Here is a 20,798-nt window from a genome sequence, read left to right as displayed (position 1 = left end):
TGCCACTCGACGCGTATATGTTCCCACAGCTGAACTTGAAGCGATGGTTCCTTCTGTCAACAGCACATGGTGCAGGAAGAGGCTACTTTAGGGCTTCACGCACTCTATATGCCAATAGCACTTGGTCAACGGCGCTCCGGATATGTCTGCTCCTTCTTCCGCCACTCGTTCGCGCCTTTTCAAGCGCCAATTGTGTTCATAGAAAATTTTGCTTCACCATATTCTTGCACGTTAGGTATCGTGAAAAAAGTGGGGAAGAAAGCACGCAGCTGCAGCGCAGATTGAGAAATGTTCTATTCTTTCTTGATTTTTGGGTCAAGCTTACAGAATGTGAACCCCAAGCGAGAACCCTCTGCAAGAATGTCGGTCATAAAATCCTGCCGCTTGAAAGATATGCCTTAGGTAAAGCAACGTGAAAAAGAATTGAAGGAGGGAACCGGCTTCATGCATACTGGAACCCAAAGCAAGCACTCGGCCATCTCTATAGATGGCTGAGTGTCGTTGGCTGAGTATCGTTTAGATGGCTTCCCAGTCGTTTTACTAAAACAATTTATGCATATTCTTGCAGCACATATCCAATCAAATCAGGAGGGTTTCCTCGTGCATGGGACACATCTTAAACAGCAGGTTTCTTTATCAGTGCTTTCTCTTTTTATGCACTCAATTGGAAAGTACTCTTTTCTGTAGAGTTGTGAAACGTAGACTGCTTTGTCCGAGAGCCTTTGCTTCCCCGATGATGGCTGTAGGATATCAACGGCTTTACGTGCGCCTTAGCTGCCGCGAGCATGGGACCCCTAGAAACTTCCGGTCACGTGTCCTACCAGCCTTCTAAAGAAAAAGGCGTGTTTCCAAATTGGCTCAACGTACGAAACTGTCTTTTTTCTACGTTTTCACATAAAGGGTATCATGCCTCAAGCACAGATATCTATAATTTTCCGTATAATGTACCGCGAAATTTATTTATAAATTTGTGAACTGCTGTAGAGGAAAACTGTTCAAGATCTGCGTCACTTTTTCATATTTCGCGGGCTTTCTTCAGTGCCGGGTAAAGAGAACTTCGTAAGAGATAACGCAATGAAAGCGACTTCACTTGGTGTTTCTAAGCACACTCTACAACCCTTCGAATACGACCTCGGCTCCAAAACTATTAGTTTATCCTTTTCATAACTGAACTAAATGTGACTAAACTTGTTCAAAAAATGGTAGGCGAATCTAATTTTTAAATTAAGTGTCTCTTAGCGGCACTCGCACCTGGGCGTTGGTGTTCGTTAGGTTGGGCGAGCGAAAGTCTTTCCCCTGGCATGATTTGCCTTCAAAATATTTTTTGTTCAATTTTGCTGCCAAAAAATGCTTCATTTAACGACGGATGCATCCTAAACTGGCATGCTTAAACCACGATTATAAGTGCTTCAAAAGTTGCGCCAAAATTACACCCCACGTATAAAAAATTGACGTGGCTTCATAGCGATTTGACACAGTCCAAGCTTCTTTAAAAGTGCTAGAAACTTGCAAAACGTTGTTGTTCTCACGATTGAGATGTGGGCTTCATATAATTTATTTTAGCTTTTTAGAATTCTCGATATTCGCCGAAAACGACATTGCTGACCGTTGGCGGCAGCACGCTTGTTCTGGCAGTGTTATTAATAAGTTTAAATTCTCAAAAATTAGGTAACTATAACACAATATACATTGCAAACATATGCCGCGGGTAATAAAATGACGCAGAAAATTATGTCCCTGACGTATTTCGGGCTCGATGGTCCACAACTTGACAATTGAGCTATCGCGATTTCTCTGGGAAACACTGTTCTTGCTCACAAAAGGAATATCTCCGCAACTAACGAACTCTTTGCTGCGATATTTTGCTCAATTGTTGTAATGTATCCAATTCAATAAAATATATAGGTTACCTGAATAAGACCTTTTTAAATAAACGTAGCTATTGACGAATTGCACTTCAATATTGCAATTTCAATGTTGATTAACCTATTTTGAAGGAAATTCCAAAGTGAATGTTGTTGTTTAGTTTAGTCAAACGCCCACATTGTGAATAATATTGGCAGAAGTCTGAACTCTCAAAGTGCATTAGTTATTTCTTGAATGTTCTTCGACCGAAGTACAGAAACGGATAGATACAAATACCTAACATTCTAATACTTCTCAATATTTTAAAATAAAACTTAATATGGATGATGAAAAATGTTTTTATAAACGCATGTGAATTTAATACTTTTTTATTCAAAGGATGTTCAGAAAATCACTAAAATATCTTACCTTTCGTGTGTGCCTACCTACAAGAAAAAAAGTCAGCAAACACGAACAAACAAATTGTTGTATGACACGTGTTCTGACTGTTTGCCGTAAACATTTCTTTTTCAAAATATATGTCGTAAGGTTATTACAAAGAAACTGCAAAACACGTGAAAAAGCGTATGCACGTTCTTCTGTTAATGTTTCCTGTCTCGTCCATTAAAACAAATAAAAATATTTGCGGTTTTTATCCGTTTTTGTATCTGAATGCTGGTACAGAACGATATACCAAAACTGGAGCTAACACTAACTGAAGGGTGACACCAGATTATTTGGATTTGTCACTCCCTTTCAAGTCCTCCTTCAGTTCTGATCAAAATGGCGTGACCCTATGAAAATTGCGTTCGGAGCCTCGTCCATCCCGCTTTAGCGTCCCTTCAAAATTCCAAGACACTTATGCTGCGAACGCGGATCTCGCATCGGGCCAAAATATTGTCCAGCTTCCATAGGCGGTGATGGAAGCGTTAACTGCTCAGCGTGCGAGATAAGGAACAGACGTTTAAAAATATTGGTAAAGGAAAGAAAGCAGGATAGAGATGGAGCCGAGGTCGTTACAGGCATGGGTAACTCAATAGTATAAATATGGAAGTTTTGTTGAAGAGAAACATATAGATGCACAAAATGCTTGGTTGCAATAGATGTTATAAAACGAGCTTACGACAAGCAGCCTAAAGGGGGCTCATCGTCGCCGCCCTGTTTCAAAGGGGAATGCCATTAGAAATCATCATCGTTTCGTACCTCATAGGGCTATATGCAATTTTCTCTAGGTTTCTCAATTTTCAAATGGCCTCATGGGGTGACAATATTCTTATTTGAAAATATTGTGGACGACAGTTTCAAGAGAATCTGATGTTTGAGCAAAACGTGTGCGACGAATCTTCACTTGCATGGAATTCACTCCAAGTAAACCTTGCCCCCTTTCGGGCGCTTATCTGGTCCCCATACAATAATCGTCGTGTATCTCACGTGCCTTTTATTTCTTTAACGATGCGCGCCCGGCACTTTCGGGTCACTAACGGCATGCGAGTTATCAGCGTGACATAGTGTTCTTGACATGAAAGTAGTGAGCACAGAGTGTTAAAAGAAATACATGCAAGATAGAGCACGAATATTGTTTGCAGCCAAGATAAGCGCCGAAGGGTGAAAGAAATCACCGCCCAAGCACTCCGTACAGATGGTTAACCAGCGAAGCTAAAACGTGCGGCCCCGGTGTTTATCACTGGGTTAATTCCGGCGGTTCATGTAACGACGGCTTGGTAGGCTGCCAGATCGTCGGGGCACAGTTGCTGTTTGCTCTCGGCTGCATGAGCCTGTTTTTCTTGTGCCAGGGCTGCAGCATCGGCGCGGCGTAGACGAGCTTGTTCCCGGTTCTGCTAGCGGCGTTGCTGATCGAAAGCTGCCTGCTCCTCAGGAGTACATATGACGCGTTGCCAGCCCAGTTTGAAGCCGGAGAGAAACTGCTGCGTGCGCGCTCGGTTGCGACGGAGAGCAACGACGTCGCCACTGGCGCAGCCACTCGCGCACCTCTCTTTCTCTTTTTCTTTCGCGCATGCGCATGGGGTTGCGCCGGAGGAGTGTTCGGCGTACAGGCGACAGACGGACAAATTGGCTAGCCATTTGTCCGGTGCATCAGCACCTGCGTCCTTGAAGCGCGTTCAGCTTATGATCGTTGTGGTATTCGTTTCTCAAGGCGGGAGTGTGGGCAAGACAGCCATAAAATTTCTCATAAATGATAAGGCGTTTATGTAGCACTCGGACAGATAAGGCGGGCTTAGAAGCTACAGTACGTATACTGTATACATATGTTCACTTTTGCAGTCGTAACCTATTAAAGCAGGTATGTTACGTCGAAGCCGTCCGACTCTGCCATGAAAAACGCAAGGCGCTCGCGGTGCCGTTCACAAAGAGACGAAGAGATCGTGAGCGAAGGTGGCAGAAGCACCGTAAAGTGTTTTAAAGGGACGGCGGCAGAGAATGACGTTCCGCTGTTAAGTCAGTCTTCCAATCTCTTGATTTACGCGGGACTTCCCTTGTTGGCAGCTCGGTAGTCGTTTTGAAATAAATAAATTCTGAGTTTTCACGTGCCAAAGCCACGATAGGCACACCGTACGGGAGGGGGAGGAGGGAGCTCCGAAATAATTTCGACCACCTGCCCTTCTTGAAAATGCACCCAATGCACGGGCTTTTTTTTGCATTTCGCCCCCATCGACATGCGGCCGCCGCGGCCGGGATTTGTTCTCGCGACCTCGGGCTTAGCAGCGCAACTTCAAAGCCACTGATGAGCAGCCACGGCGGGTGACAATGGTTCCGCGTGGGCATCTCGTACTATATGCTGGTGTTTCATCGAACGCTTGTGAAATAGCTTTCGTCAGCTAGAACTCCTTTCCTGCTTACTCCCATGGGGCCTTCTGGGAACGTTTTGAGAGCCCGCGTGTGGGAGAGTAGACTGCCAAGTAACGCCTTTCTTTTCCCTACAAAGTGCGGGCGCAACCAGGCTTAGTGTTCGACATCACCAACCTCACCACAGGCACAGGGCGTGGTTGTGAATCGTGCAGTATTAGGAGGGAGCTTTAGCTCGGAGGGCTCTGTATATGAATACATGGGAAAGAAGAAATTGCTTTTGTCGCAAGCACTCCCACGAAACACGGAAGCAGCCTGTTTGATGTCTAAAACACGTCTTGAAAGGATAATTCAAAAGTCTAGCAGCTAGTCTTGATCAAGACATCTTGTAGCCGTGAGTTTCTAGAAGTATTTCAGTGAGCCCCGCCAATGTATATGTACTGTAAAAGTAGGCTAACGGACATCTTGACAAGAACAACCGAATACTTTTATAGACATTCCCTCAAATTTTTTGCGGCAGCCGTTACAGTAACACAAGGTTTCTCTACAGTTACAAATTCTTTTAAATGAGCCACATAAAAAAATAAATTTTATACTGACGGATAGAGTGATATGCACAGGTAGTTTTTTCCAAATGTGAACCAGGGCAATAGTGTATCATTACCTGAAATTTTGTTTGAAACAGTGAGTAGGATTTGACTTTTTCTCTCAAACGCAACAAATTTCATTCAAATTTGTCTAGCGGTCGTTTCATATGAGTGTTTCTGCGTTTTACATGTATTTGAATAGGCGGCATCGGAGTTTGCTCCTACCTAAAACTTCCTCTTAACTCCGCCTGTGTTGTAACCGTGCCTTTGAAAGCCAGTTCTAACTCGACATAGGAGAGTAGCCTCCTGGCGAGAAGATCACTGACTACACATAGTTGATGTAGAGCATTGTGGAGCGCCCGAAAATGATCCCGCATGACGACCTTCGTGTGCTGCAGGTTCTTCGGAGCTCTCAGTTTTGGGGCGCGTAAGCGCATCAGATATCTCATTTTCTTTAATTCCAACCTGAGACGGAATTTCACATTGAAACGCCTGGTCCTGATGTTTTCAACCAGCCCGAGAGATTGCTTTGCCAAACTTGTGATGCATCAGGCCACGATGTAATCAATGCAATGCTGACTTTTTGAGTCCGTGAGCGCATTCGTCCAGTTCACATACGTATGTTAAAGAAGGTGTGTTTTATACTATTTAGGTGTGTTGTAGCGGCATCTTGTATCAAGTGGATAGACGGACAATAAGTAAGTGCGGCAACAGCTTAACTAATCAGCGAAATGGGGAAAAAAAGGTCACAATACAGCAGGAATGGCCTCGACTGACACCATACTTTTCCTACTCAGAAATGTGGACGTTCGTTCTGTTCTGCGATCAGAAAAGCTGTCTTTTTTTTTTACTTTTCATGAAACGCCACGTTAGATTTTTGTCGTGCAAACCTCTATTAACAAATTATTTGTATTTGAACTGCACGCATCCGTGCTTTTTAGCGTGTTGCGTTGAATTGCAGAGCTTATAAGGAACATCAGGTGCTCTAGGGCGAATTCCACAGCTAAATTCTAGGTCAACTGTAGTATACATGAAGCGAGATTTTCTCGAATCGTTTAAAATAACTGCGTTGCGAACATGCACATAACGCGAGCAATTGCATTCTATTGCCAAGTTACGTGAGTGTTTAGACCATCTGTTTAAATGTAAGTCCAATTTCACGTGGCGGCGTGGTCTTTGACGTGGATGCATCGATAGATAGAGCAGGCTAACACGACGTTTTGCGAGTGGAAGAGGAAGCATTGTTGGCAGAGGTATATGTACGGAATAGTATCAAACGTAGCGATGCATGTTTAACGCTGCATCATGCTCTGGCCAACACGTGATCAATCAGTAAACCAGGGGAGAGGGCTGCGCGTTCCTGAGAAAGGCGGAGGGATCGCACGTTGTGTAATTCTTTCGTTAAGCTTCCGCTTTTCATCCCTAAACGAAGAGGCGTCGCTGTTGTCGAGGCGTGGTCAGCATCTCGCAGGATATACTTTATACGTGGACCCGCTCTCTCCCTTTTTTCCTCTTTCCATTCCCCTTTCCCCCACCCCCAGTGCAGGGTAGCAAACCGGGTGCCCTTCTGGTTGACCTCCCTTCCTTTCCTGTCCTTGCTTTCTCTTTATCTCTCTCTAAACATAAACTTTAAATGCGCGCCTGATGGAAACTCCAGCAAACATGTGTGTGTGCACTGTGCCCCAGTTATCACGCGCGAAGCTTTGAAAAAGACGGACAATTCCACGCGAATAAGACAAAGTGCGTATTGTTCGGAGTCTTGTCGAACCGCCAGCAATATTTAAGTCCCTGACGTCGAATTGGTTAGCCGAAAGTAGTAGGAGTGTGCGAATATTGGCAATTTCTAATACGAATACCCGCAAGGTGGAGATAGGTAATTAATTAAGGGGAAATGATACGGTATGAGTATGGGCTTCCTTTGTAGCAATTACTACGATTGGGTGGATGTCTCATTTTCCCTTAATTACTCCTCTCCACCTTGCGGGTTTCCGCAGAACGTTTACGTCAAACTCTTCTTGCCTTTGCTTCGAGTTGTTGACAAATTCGACTTCGCGCTGTCGTCTGTTAGCCGCCTGGTTAGCTCAGATGGTAGAGCGGCTGCCCCGGAAAGGCGATGGTCCCGGGTTCGAGTGCCGGACCAGGAGGAATTTTTCTTCAAGTGCGAGGCTTGTTTTTTCTTTCGAGGAACCCGTATGGGCTTTCTTTGTAGCAATTGCTGCGATCGGGTGGATGTCTCGTGTTCCATTAATTGATCGATCTTCTACCTCTACTGCTATAACCGTCAGGTGCGCCTGGCAGGATCCGTTTACTCTTCTGGTTAGTGACGCAGCAAGCACGCGTGCGCCGAACCTGCCTTCGACGACGACGGGCGCATTGCTTGCCAGGGCGTCTCGCGGCTAATAAAGCGCCCGAAGCGGCGTCTTCCACGTTAGCACGAATGGCGACCGTCGAGTACAGTCAACGCGCAAGCGCGAATGGAGAGACCGTGAGCTTTCTGCCCAAACCGTGTGAGTTTGTGCTTCTTCAACACGAATGTACATTTTTGAATTCGTAGGTCGGCACATCCGTGAGTACGCACACCTCGTTCGTGTATATCTCACTCGCACTCGTTTCACGGTCGTGATTCGTGAGTGTGAGTACAAAGAGAGAGAGAGAGAGAGAGAGAGAGAGAGAGAGCTTTATTGATCAGTTAATCGGAGTTATGGCAGGTCGGGGTGGGGCCCTCAGTCCAGGGCTCCACTGGCTCATGCGGCTCGGTGAGCTTGGTCCAGGAGGGCCAATTGGCTCCCCCGATCCTCGCTTGCGAGTAGTGCCCTCCCACTGCCGTACGAAGTCCGCTACGCTTAGAAAAGGTGAGTTGACGTTGCTTGGCCGAGCCGTACGTGCCCACGTTATGTGGGCCAGCGTGGGTTTTGCACCGCACCACGGGCAGGTGTCCGCGTAATACGTCGGTTGCTTCTTGTGTCAGAGGTTTAGGTCTGGGTACGAATTGGTTTGCATGCGACGTCAGTCTTAGGCTTGTCTTCTATTTAGTTTGGGGCGCGGAGGGCCGTATAGATCCGTCTCGCCCTCCTCTGATTCTCTAATATGTCGCGCACTGCGGACGGTGGTTCCTCCATATAGGGTCCTGGCCGCTGCTCGGTCGTTGATTTCTCGAGCTACGCGATCTGCTCTTTCGTTCCCGTCGAGTCCGTTGTGGTGATGCCGTGGTCCAGGTCCAGTCGTGAGCCGAGTATTCTTTGGGCGCTGCATGGTAGCCTCCCCCGCATGAAGAGTCGACACGATGCCTGCGAATCCGTAAGCCCATGAGCCGACATGGGCGCGACGTGAGTGTACGGACGAGAGTGAGTGCTCGAATGAGTATATGAACACGAGCATGAACATGAGTGACTGTCGGCAACTGCCAGCGACGGCAGTGCGAATGCAAGTGAATGCCAGTGTGCAGGCGTTACCGTGTGAGCGTGAGTGAGTGCCGATGAGTGAGCGGACATGAGAGGTCGAATGAGTGCGTATCTTGAAAAAAAAAAAAACGATATTAGTGAGCGAGTGCCCACTCATCTTGCCGACGTATGGTTCTATTCTGCGACATCGTCGATAATTTTGTTCCTCAAAGAGAGCTCAATGTCGAAAGCCCAAATCGATCGATAAGCATATATGTTATATTTCAACCAAGAGCTGACTAGATTGAGGAAGCAGCATCGAAAAGGGGCCCCTATATAGGTTCGCGCAACTGGTAAATTTCGCACTTCTTAAGTCGAGGAACTAGAACTGGGCTTTTTTTTTCTGAGACAGTTCTCGGGCAGTTTCTAATATCTGGTGAACGGGCGCATATTATTCAAGCCGAGTACAAAAACGACAAGCATCGTAGGTAGCATAATCAACCCATATTATCGATTATTTTCGCATCCCAACAGTGCTTAAGCAATATTTGCAGAACGCCTATTCAAAAACGGATTACTACGGGTCTTACAGTTTGTCTCAGGCTTCCGAATCATAAACTTATGATCAACAGAGAAATTTTTAAAGCAATGTAAATAAACTCAATGATAAATAACCTGTAGGACCCCATAGGGTGACAAAACTGTTTTCTGTTTTGTATTTATATCCGAATTGCCGACAAACTTTAGTTTCTCATGGGCCACTATAGGACGTTACCGGCTGTGCGGATAAAATTACGCCGTGCACACTTGTGCATAAGCGGCAGCCCTAATATCCCCGTCAAATGAGAGCCTTATTTAAATTACCAGCATGTGAAATGCTAGGACACGTACGTTGCTCAAATCTTTAAGCATGTATATCTGTGCCAACGCAATATTTCGGTTCATTATCAGCGTGCACGTTCTAGAGAAGGTCTTCAAGGGTAACCCAACTTGTTTGATGACTTTCTATTATGTTCTTGACTTGTCAGGACAAATTCATGTATTATTGCCGGATTTCCGAAAAGCGTTCTCGCAGACTTCTGCATGACAAGATATTGAATTAGGAGCTGTAGGTGTACCGCATGGAATCATAGAAGGGGTTAAAACGTATCTCATTCAAAAGCGCCAGCACGTAAAGAGTGGCGACAGCTCATGCATAATCAACAATTGCACCTTATGCGTCTTCTCGTGTAACATTGGGGTGCTGGCTGAGGCGACTTTTTTATATTTTATTTACATCAACCGCCGTCCGTTAAATGATGTTCCAAATGGTGTTTCTACCAAGCTGTTCGCGGTTGAGTGCGTGCAGTGTACAAGCAAGTTTTTCGCATAGTGAGCTTTCACTGTCACAAGACACGAGTGCCGCTATTGCCACCCGGTGATCGAATCGGTATATGAAACCAAAATTTAAAAAAATACTGAGGTTATGAGTACAACAAAAGCATATTTTCGCATTGTTATACATTCGCAGCGCCGGTGCGACTTGCTAAACTGAGACATAAATATCTGCGTGTCACGATTTCTTATTGGATCGTGACACCCAGATATTATGTCTTATTGAATCTGATTATGATCCAATAATCCATAATAATAAGATCCATAATAACATTATATCTTATTATGGATCTTATTGGATCGATATTCGATATTTGAACGCAACTCAGGTATTCTTTGCTCTTCGACCGGTGTTCCATTTGGGAACTTAGTGTTCAAAATTGCCGACCATTTGTTTCAGCCCGAACACAAGCGATAAGTACGCTTATTGGAGCAGTAATCTGATGTAGCAATACGTCTCACACTTTTACGCCGTGAAATGTGACGTCATTATTAAGTGAAAGGCGCCGCAGAACGGAGTACGTGCAGCGGCTTGCGTTGAGTTGTCAATTTTCTGCAAGGTGATTGCATTATGTTTCCCTAACCTCCCTGCCTTCCGCATCTAATATCTCTCTCTCTCTCTCTCTCTCTCTCTCTCTCTCTCTCTCTCTCTCTCTCTCTCTCTCTCTCTCTCTCTCTATCTATCTATCTATCTATCTATCTATCTATCTATCTATCTATCTATCTATCTATCTATCTATCTATCTATCTATCTGTCTGTCTGTCTGTCTATCTATCTATCTATCTATCTATCTATCTATCTATCTATCTATCTATCTATCTATCTATCTATCTATCTATCTATCTATCTATCTATCTATCTATCTATCTATCTATCTATCTATCTATCTCTTTCTTTCTTTCTATCTATCTATCTCTTTCTTTCTTTCTTTCTTTCTGTCTCTCTCAATCTCTCTATAGTGTAGTGACTACTAGAGTCACCGTGCGAGCTCAGTTGAAAGACGGCTGAAGGGGATTTAAACCAATCCAGGTTTATACGTTCTTTGATGAGCACCGTGTCGGAATAAGAGGCTAGAGTACGTACACGCGAGTTTCGATATGTCAGGCATCCTGTGGGGACGCATTAAAATAGCAGACGCGTAGATTGTGCAGTAAATCTGTACCGACTCTCAAGGAGAGATGAAAACACTTTAATACCGCGAGAGCGTGCTGAATCTGGTTGGTTGGAGGATTCTTAGAAGGTTATCGAACAGCGCTTCAGACAGGACGAAGTAAAAAGGACAGACGCTGCAAGAGTTTGCTGTTAACTGGGCTGGTTGGTGCGAAAAGGTGCACGGTGCGCCTCCTTTCATACCACACACGTTTATGCCACTCGTCATGTACTTGAAGAATGTTTGCGGCACGAATTGGGCGTTTGAAAACTGAAACGAGAGATCGTGCGTGAACCGCACCAACCGTAGAGCTCTGACCTTAGGTGTCGTTGTTCCTGGTATGGCTTAGGTTATCGGTACCTATCGATCAGCCCTGTCGCCGAGACAATGTAGAGATCGAAGAAGCTCGTGGTAGGAGAAAAGCTGTACGCCGCAGGTGAAACGTGCAGCTCATGACCGGCAGCGAGTTCGGCGCGAACTGCTAATGACGTAAACAATACATGCGTACGAACAAGCTCGCGTTGAGGACGTGCTCTACACGCATGCAAATGTGCGCGGAGTTTTACATCAAAAGGGGGAAGCTTCAGCTCGGGCCCCAACTCCGATGCGGCCTATTCAAATACATGTAAAACGCAGAAACGCTTTTCTGGGATAACGCCTGGAGCGATTTTATTGAAATTTGTTGCATTTGAGATATTGATATTTGAGATTTGTTGATTTGAGAAATTATAGTGACTGTTGAAAGCGTAATTTTGATATAGGGCATGAATTGATCAAAAGAATTTTCAGGAATTCGAAAGTTGGAAAGAAATAGAAGCACGAAGTTTACAAATTAATAGCTCTGCATCAAGGGCAGGTATCGCGGTTCTGTAAACGGTATCCTTTGGATCATTCAATTTGGACAAATTGTATATGTGAATTTATCTCTTACGTTAATTTGTTACGTTGTGTACAAGGGTTCTGCAAAAGTTTAATTTCCATATTACACATATTTTTTTCGGATTCATGCGTAATATATCAGTTTTCTCCGCTTTAGATGTACTATCAGATGCAATTAACAAAATTATGATATTATTTTTTTCATCCCTGAGTTACAGAGCTTTAAACGTGATAGTTTCGTTTTCTGAAAGTTCTCGATTTTCGCCAATTTTTTAATGAAAAATTGACGACCTAAATCAAAAATTCGAAACCAACAGTCACTAGATTTCAAGTTTTTTTTTTTAATGCAACAAACCTCGCCAAGCTTGGTGCAGTGGTTCCCGAGAAAAATGAGTTCTCCTTTACATGCATTCAGATAGAAGCACCCGAGCTAAAGCTTCCTCTTGAGAAGTCCTTATAGTAGCTGTGACAAAGGCGTAGTACGTATTCCACTCTTTAGTCGCCGTGTCGATTCCGATCAAACGAGAGTGCTGCCTAAACGAACTTTCCAGAAAGCACGACAACAATGGAAACGCAACGACGAAAATGTCAATTTGTCGATCCCTGTCACGAATGTCGCCGGCGTCTGTGTGTTCATGCCACACCGTGTCTGCGAGCAGCGCGTAGTTTCGAAAGCCACCAAAATTTAAAAAAAATAAATTATGGGGTTTTACGTGCCAAAACCGCTTTCTGATTATGAGGCACGCCGTATAGTGGAGGACTCCGGAAATTTCGACCACCTGGGGTTCTTCAACGTGCACCTAAATCTAAGCACACGGGTGTTTTCGCATTTCGCCCCCATCGAAATGCGGCCGCCATGGCCGGGATTCGATCCCGCGACCTCGTGCTCAGCAGCCTAACACCATAGCCACTGAGCAACCATGGCGGGTGGCCACCGAAATGAAGGCTGGTGACCCATACTCAGTTGACACCACACGCTCGCAGGAGCACATGCATACACACGCGCAGTCGCGTACATTGTTAACTGAAGACGAGCACGTTTGCCTATAGCCGAACACCAACAAAGAATAAATAGCGCATAGACGATGACAAAAAGAGAAAAGAAGAAGAAACAAGCAGTAAACAAGCCACTTTCAAGTTAATCTCATTTTAAACAACACTTTTGAAGAAACGGGGAGAATGCTCAAATCGTGGTCTCTAATAAGTGTGTGCTTTGTCGGCTCCAAATAGAAATTGGCACTTTGTAGCGAAGAGCCAAGCACGGAAAGCGACGGAAAGGTTTACTGTAGCGCCCAAGCTCGGAGACGCACCATACGAGGCAATTAACTGTTGCCGTGCAGCATAGACAGCGCCCTGCAGGCGTCTCATAACGCGCCTCACTGCTAGGCGACTCACATGCTGGAGTGATGAGGAGCGTAGCCAGGGGGCGCTGGCATCATTTTTCTGTTGGCATCATACGGTCATGACATGCATAGGTGTGTGTGTGTGTGTGTGTGTGTGTGTGTGTGTGTGTGTGTGTGTGTGTGTGTGTGTGTGTGTGTGTGTGTGTGTGTGTGTGTGTGTGTGTGTGTGTGTGTGTGTGTGTGTGTGTGTGTGTGTGTGTGTGTGTGTGTGTGTTTGTGTTTGCCTATGCGTTGGCCACAGGCTGGAGACAGTCGAACCATTTTGCTGCAGAACGATTAATTCTGTTTTATGCCTAATGGTAGCTCTGTCGTGATTATGTCGTCTTCTTTTGTGTTCCCTTGCTTCGTCTTCCGAGGCATGCTTCGGTGGGCGTCCACGTCTCACAGCTGCCGCTGAGGTAGACGCTTCGGAGGGGATCTCTGTAGACACGGCACCGATGAAATCCAAAGAGGAAGTCATGGCGTGGGAGGAAGCGACTTGACGTGTGCAATGACGCACGCGCTAGTCTCACCTTATTTTATACGCTCATTATTTGCCGTCTGGAATGCATCGCAGTAGGCCAACGCCTCCTAGATAACACAAGGCCGGTGCACTTCGATCCGTGACGTCATGCTACCTTGCCCGACTGCCATAGTATCTAATGGGGACGCTCCCGATCGAGCCACGGTGATTTTGACGTCATCACCTTCGTCACGCTGGGCTTGGCAATAGAAATTTCGGTCCAAGTAGCATGATGTCACAAATCGGAGTGCACAGGCCTGCTATTTAGGAAGCACTGAGTAGGCACAGAACCAATGATATCCGAAGAGCAAGTGACACGTGGGCGACAGTGACGGAGGCGGTGACGTGGCGTGTGCAGTTACGTACGCACTACACTCTAAAGAAAAGGTTTACAACCCGTTGAGTTGTATTTTGTCCCCAAACGATAATCGTCATCTGTCTTGCCCGCATTTCCTTTCTTTAATGCTGCGAGCCCGGTGCTTTCCAGTCATGAACGGCATGCGCGTTATCGGCGTGACGTAGCATTCTCAACAGGAAATGCGGGGAAGACAGCTAGAAGACGCTTATTGTTGTGCGTCAAGATACAAGAACTCCAGACTATCGAAATTATTCCAGACCCTTACACTATGGCACCCCGTTACTTCTGTTGTTTCTAGACGTTGAATATCGTAATTTAAGTTGACTTTAAATGATTCAATGCCTACTGGAATGCACTCATATCACTGATAGATCACTCACTGCCAATGCCATTCGCACGTATCTGTATATTCACAGAAGTCAAGGTTCAATAGGGAAGGTCTCATTAGGGGTACTCAGCTGAAAGAAGTGTGCTTGACTCGACCGGGTTCCCTGCTATCTCAGTTCGTACTGTAACCTTATCAGTGTAATGCTAGCTTCCACTGGATGCGATTGCTGTCGGTTGCGTTGAAACAAGTAAGCAATGTAGACTCGCTTCTAGAATAATATAGCGTGCGGGACGTCGGTCTTAAAGATGCAAGGCACACTCGTATTCAGCATGCTACTGCGGGCGCTCTTTGTGCCTGTGCCAGTCAAAGAAGTGCAGAAGTGGAAGAAGCAATCACGTATGAAGTGTGAAGAGGCATGCAGAACTCGCCGAGCTGCCCCACAATGTGCGCGGAGCCATAGAAGCAGCCATACATCCACGAACTCCGAAGGTGCCAAGACGCATGTAGAGAGAAAACGTGCTGTGGTTTGAGCAGTGTTCCTCCATTCGGAGCGGCTCCTAAAACTCGGGCAGGAGCCGGCGTCGCACGGACGCTCGCTGTCCGAGCAGAGCCGAAGGTCAAGTTCATTCAATCGTTTAACCATTGCAGGATGCGCGACCTGCGACACCCAGTATGCGCACGGCCACTACGTCAGTATACGCCCAGCCGTCTTCCCGTCTTTGTAACTCGTTCTTTGGACGTAAGAGTCCTGCGGAAACCCGCAAGGTGGAGAGAAGTAATTAATAAAGGCAAAATCAGATACCCACCCGTTCGTAGCAATTGCTACAAAGGAAACCGATACGGGTTCCTCGAAAGAAAAGCCTCACAGATGAAGAAAAATTCGTCCGGGACCAGGACAAATGTCCCGTCCTGGTTCCGGGCCAGGACCAGGTGGATGTCTGATTTTCCCTTTATTAACTCGTGCTCTGTGAGGCCGGTTTCCATATCTCGCTCGTACTCGGACGACACTTTCTAAATGTTTCGTTATACCTATACGCCATGTTTTGACGTGCTGGACGGACGAGAATAGCCATCGCCATAATCTTATTACACGTAGATTTTACGCACTTTATAGCAATTATTTTTTAGGCCCCTTTACAGCCCCGTCACGTCAACTTCATAGAACGCATCATTCCACTGCGAGGTCACTAACACTGGCATGGCGCTCTTTGGCCATACCTGGCACTTGCACCACTAAACATCACACACACACACACATTCATTCATTCATTCATTCATTCATTCATTCATTCATTCATTCATTCATTCATTCATTCATTCATTCATTCATGCATAGGCCCTTTTACCGCCATGTCGCACCTACCATGATTAATTTACTGTCCACGCTATTCAGAATACATAGTTAAAATTACCATTTGTCATGGCGCTGTTTGGCCATAACTGACCCTTGCGCCACTAAACATCACGCATTCATTCATTCATTCATTCATTCATAGGCCCTTTTACATCCATGTCACACCTTCCATTATGAATTCACTGTCCACGCTATTCAGAATACACAGTTAAAATTACCATTGGTCATGACGCTCTTTGGTCATACCTGACCCTTGCGCCACTAAACATCACACATTCATTATCATTTTGACATGTCGGCCGACTAATCCGTGTTAATCTGGTGCATTCTAGTACGCCATAGGGGCGGCATATACACCCGTTTTGAACGATCGAGTAAGAAAGAAACGCCTCGCATACTGGACTTGTAATGAGTCACGTTTTAGAACGACAGCCGGCCTTTAGTCGATGCTGGCGTTTAGTCCGAGTTCTCGGCAGTCAGCACGGTACCAAGCCTAAGTGAGAGCGCGTGCTCAAAGGAGTGTTTGTCGGCTTCTTTCTCAGTCTGCGCCATGTTACAGCAGGTGGCGTTAAGTGTTGTTCGACGTCTGGCTCTCGTTTCCTTTAGTTACCTTATTTGTATGTGTGCATTCGAACAGTTTATTGCTCGGTTTCACAAACGAAAACTCTGTTTCGACACTTTGCGCACTCACACAAAGCTTCGCTGTATACCGGGTGTCCCAGTTAGCTTGGACCAAGATAAAAAAAAACAAAACAACAAGAGCTCCAGAGAAATCGCACCGACTGCATTGTAGAGACAGTCGTGTTTACTTTCGACCAGTATTCTTTTTTCATCACGAAGTATTAATTAAATAATTGATCTTATTTATTGAACTTTTTAATTACTGCTTAAATCGCAAACATGTCAATGACAAAGTTGTCGGACACCCTGAATAACCTCCGAATTAAACGCTTATTTCGTGCTGAAGCGTGCCTGGTTGCTTTATTCAAAAAAAAAAAAAATCCAGCGAAATATGCGAAATATCTAATAGATGCCGCGCTCGCGCGCCGCTACTCAAGCGACTTCCAAGCAACCTTTGAAAGATAGACGGCTGCATTCGTTTATCGCTGCATCGTACAAGGCTTGATCGTCATGTAGAATGGCTCGAGAGGTTTCGGGACCTAACTAGCGTGGTACGATAAGTGCCAGCATCTGCGAACGCAAGAATGTTGCGCTCGATCATGAGGCATTCGGGATAGCTTCAACCTTAGCGTATCATGAAACAAAGCTATACAAGAGAAATTCAACCAGTGTTTTAAAAAAAAGTGCTCAAAAGAGCACGAAAAAATAAAGAAGCCAGCCCTAGGAAGAACAGGGAAGAGCTACTGAGGAGTCTATTTCAATAAAAAATAAACCAAAAGCACGTAAGGCGTCTCAGCCGCCCACAAAGAAACATCCAAAGGTTCAACTGGTTTAGCTATTTACCCTTTCTGCCTCTTGAACTCCGGACAAAAGTAAAAACAAAGCAGTTTTTCACCTATTTATGTCTTTGTCGCAAACTTTTTTGATGTAAGGATAGGGCGACACCACAAAGTTGCGTTAAACAGTCACGTTTTACACCAGTTTTGAGCAGCTATTTTCCACTGCCACTCATAGCACGTGTTCAAACAGGTTACCGTCTGAAGCAATACAGTACTTGCTTCTTTCCAACGCTTGTGCTGTTGCAGCTTTGACCAATGACGTTGAAATTTCGCGGCAGACTCTGCTTATTTTTGCCTCTAAGGCGTCCGGTGTGGTAGTTTCGCTGCTATACACGCAACCTTTCACGTAGCCCCACAAGAAGTCCAGCGGTGTCATGTCCGGCGACCTTGTAGGCCAGGGTACAGAACCGTGCCGGCCAATCCACCGTCAAATAAAAATCTTGTGGAGCCGCGCTCAAGGTTGACTACTACTACGCGCAGGAGCTTCATCGTGTTGATACCAGATGTTCTGAATGTGCTTTATTAAGCCCAAGCTTGGCGTTAAGTTGGCAGAAGAGAAATTACCGCGTAGAATACGAAGCAAGGAATTAGCATTCTTAGCAATCCACACATGTGTGTTCCAAGAAAAACTGTGGGTAATATGGACACCAAGGTACTATAATTGGGTACAATCGAAAACGCGTCGTTCAGATTATACGTGAAAGGAACAGTGTGGCTCGATAAGAATGTAACTGCCACGCGTCTACATTTGTTAACGTTAGGCTTCACGCTCCATCTATTAGTGATTTCCGTGGCTTTCACTGTGAAATTCATTCAAGTGTCGTATTATATGAATGGAATGTGATTTTTTTTTTTTGACGGACCGTTTCTAACACTTTAGGACAAAAAAGAAAAAGGAAAAGTCGGCTTTGCGGTCTAGCATTCCGGTCGCACAGGCGTGCATACTCTTTCTCACGGCAACTAGCTCGGTTAGAGAAAACGCGCAGCCCAGTTGGCTGCGTGAAACTTTGTTTTTGGATACCCTGTGCTGTCAGCTTGACTGCGAAGAATTTCGTACCGTATATTACGGTCAATATGTGGCGTACAGGCGGAGCAGTTGCCGGGGACGTTTTGCAAGGATCGGTCCGCTTGCAGCAACATCATTCCTCCTCGCCCTTTCCACCTCCTTATTTATTTATTTATTTATTTATTTATTTATTTATTTATTTATTTATTAAGGAACCCACAGCGCCAAAGCATTACAGTGGGGGGAGGGGGGGGGGTAGAAGAAGAAGAACGTCACGTTGTGCAGCAACAATGCGCTTGAAAAAAAAAAATCCGAGGTCGCGTACGTGCGCGCCAGTCGCCGTATTAGACTGCGGACGCGGGAATGGAACGCGGTAATCGCGGACCGATTTTGTTGAAGGGAAATATTTTCGTCCACATGAGATAAACACGAAGCCACGCAGGGAATCCATGCGAATTTATTATAAGATGTGCAGTGGCGATTCAGCCGTGAATGCGAGAGATAGAAATGCGTTAGGCATTACATGCTAGCGTTGTTAGCATGCAATGTTAAATTTAGCATTAACGTGTTGGCATTAGCGAAGTGAGTCAAGCGTTGTTCAGGAGCTCGCTTGACTCACGTCTTGCCCTTCTCAGTGCAACTGACGGGGGTCCCGAGTAGGTTTTAGGTGGTCCGCAGTACAGCTGCAACAGAAATATATATATATATATATATATATATATATATATATATATATATATATATATATATATATATATATATATATATTCATAATTTGTAACTTTGTTAATCACAATTGTGAAGGTACTGTGACAGAGAGTGACGTTTCGCACGTGCTGTATACAGTGCACCCTGTATTATTGTAAGACGTTGGCCCTTGCTGCTCGGGTCATAAGCTGCATAACCTGCTCGCGGCAATAACCTTATTAGCTCACGAGTCCCGCCCCTCTTGAGTTGTCGGCCGGCGAAGACGCCTTGCAATGGGCACTGCAGTCTGGAGTGTGCCGAGCAGCCGAAAATGTCGGCTGCAGGGACTTGCTCCGCTGATAGCGAAGCGATATCTCGGACGGCTGTGAAAATCAGAGGTGCGCCGACATAATCCCCCCTCCCCCCTCATCCGCGACCAAAGGTCGGCAGTTGATGAGCGTCTAAATTACCACCGCAATGAGGGCTTCTCACTGCCCGTCTTCGCACCCCAGGCGTTGCGGCATGAAGAGGTAGGCCGTCTTTCTTTGCAGATTCTCGAGACTTGGAGCTAAACTTTAGTTCACTCTGTGCCGCTTACGTCGACATTAGACGGGCGCGTTTGGTTCGGCGGTGTGCAGAAGCCGTAACGTACTCGCTTTGCTTTGGCTTATTTTTGTCCCTCATGAATGGTTATATAACCGAGAGAAAGAAAGAAAAGATAGTGAAGGTGTGTAAATTTCGTAACGGGCCCTCCAACATAGCGAGACACACCCAATATGTTTTTTTAATCCTAACAGAAATATCCTTAAGCTGATACAGATTCCTTATGCAGATTCCGTAAGAATTATACGGAAGACATTTAGAAAATGTAAGGAATCAGTGGAGGGTATACGGAACATTTCAGTGGGAAATCTTTATTCCTTGCGTGTGTGTGTGTGTGTGTGTGTGTGTGTGTGTGTGTGTGTGTGTGTGTGTGTGTGTGTGCGCGTGCGCGTCTGTGTGTGTGCGTGCGTCTGTGTGCGTGTGTGTGCGTGTGTGTGCGTGTGTGCGTGTGTGTGTGAGTGAGTGAGTGAGTGAGTGAGTGAGTGAGTGAGTGAGTGAGTGAGTGAGTGAGTGAGTGAGTGAGTGAGTGAGTGAGTGAGTGAGTGAGTGAGTGAGTGAGTGAGTGAGTGAGTGAGTGAGTGAGTGAGTGCGATTTACCGCGCTGAATCGAAAGTAACAGTAAAGAAAGTGCCAATTTAACGTTAGTGAAAGCAGCGGCTATATACATGTGATCGTTCTACTTAATTTTGCGGCACTGAAGACGATAGCCATCGCGTGTCCCACACTTGCATTGAGTCCTGCACTTTTGGTATACATAGCTCAGACATGGGAGGACTGTTGGTTCCAGATCTTCGGACGCTCTGAACGGCACGGCCGAGGAACTCCAGGCTCTGAGCGATGGAGGTCTCAACGTGGTCGTCCTACCGGCGACAACTTACCGACGGAAAACACGGTATATACACCTCAAAGCAAAAAAAAAAAGCGTTTCTAGTAGGTCGTGTGGCAGGTTGTGAGACCGGGCTAGCTGGTATTCCATGCTGACGGGGAACAAACGGGAGGGTGCCGAAACGTGAGACTAAAGGAACATAATCAGAAAGTTCAAAAAGGCAGAGAGTGTTTCCTTGGGATCCATTGCT

The 20,798-nt window shown here is 45.6% G+C and overlaps 1 protein-coding gene across 4 annotated transcripts in view; it reads left to right on the top strand.

Moving 5' to 3' along the window:
* LOC135896611 (equilibrative nucleoside transporter 2-like) overlaps positions 1 to 20,798 on the top strand; it is a 59,154-nt gene that overhangs the window by 9,058 nt on the left and 29,298 nt on the right. The window contains exons 1-2 of one of the 4 annotated variants that reach the window (XM_070521165.1): positions 7,660 to 7,742; positions 20,510 to 20,614. The exons of 2 other annotated variants lie outside the window; for them this stretch is intronic. In XM_070521165.1, the coding sequence (XP_070377266.1) occupies positions 7,675 to 7,742; positions 20,510 to 20,614 (173 nt within the window). In that variant the 5' untranslated portion in view covers positions 7,660 to 7,674. Of the gene's footprint in view, positions 1 to 7,659; positions 7,743 to 19,581; positions 19,650 to 20,509; positions 20,615 to 20,798 lie in introns of those variants that run through there. One more of the 4 variants, XM_065425077.1, reaches the window with a different exon arrangement.

The sequence above is a fragment of the Dermacentor albipictus genome, chromosome 7 (genome assembly GCF_038994185.2).
Source record: "Dermacentor albipictus isolate Rhodes 1998 colony chromosome 7, USDA_Dalb.pri_finalv2, whole genome shotgun sequence".
Taxonomy (NCBI): domain Eukaryota; kingdom Metazoa; phylum Arthropoda; class Arachnida; order Ixodida; family Ixodidae; genus Dermacentor; species Dermacentor albipictus.
This window is presented reverse-complemented; position numbering and strand designations above follow the sequence as displayed.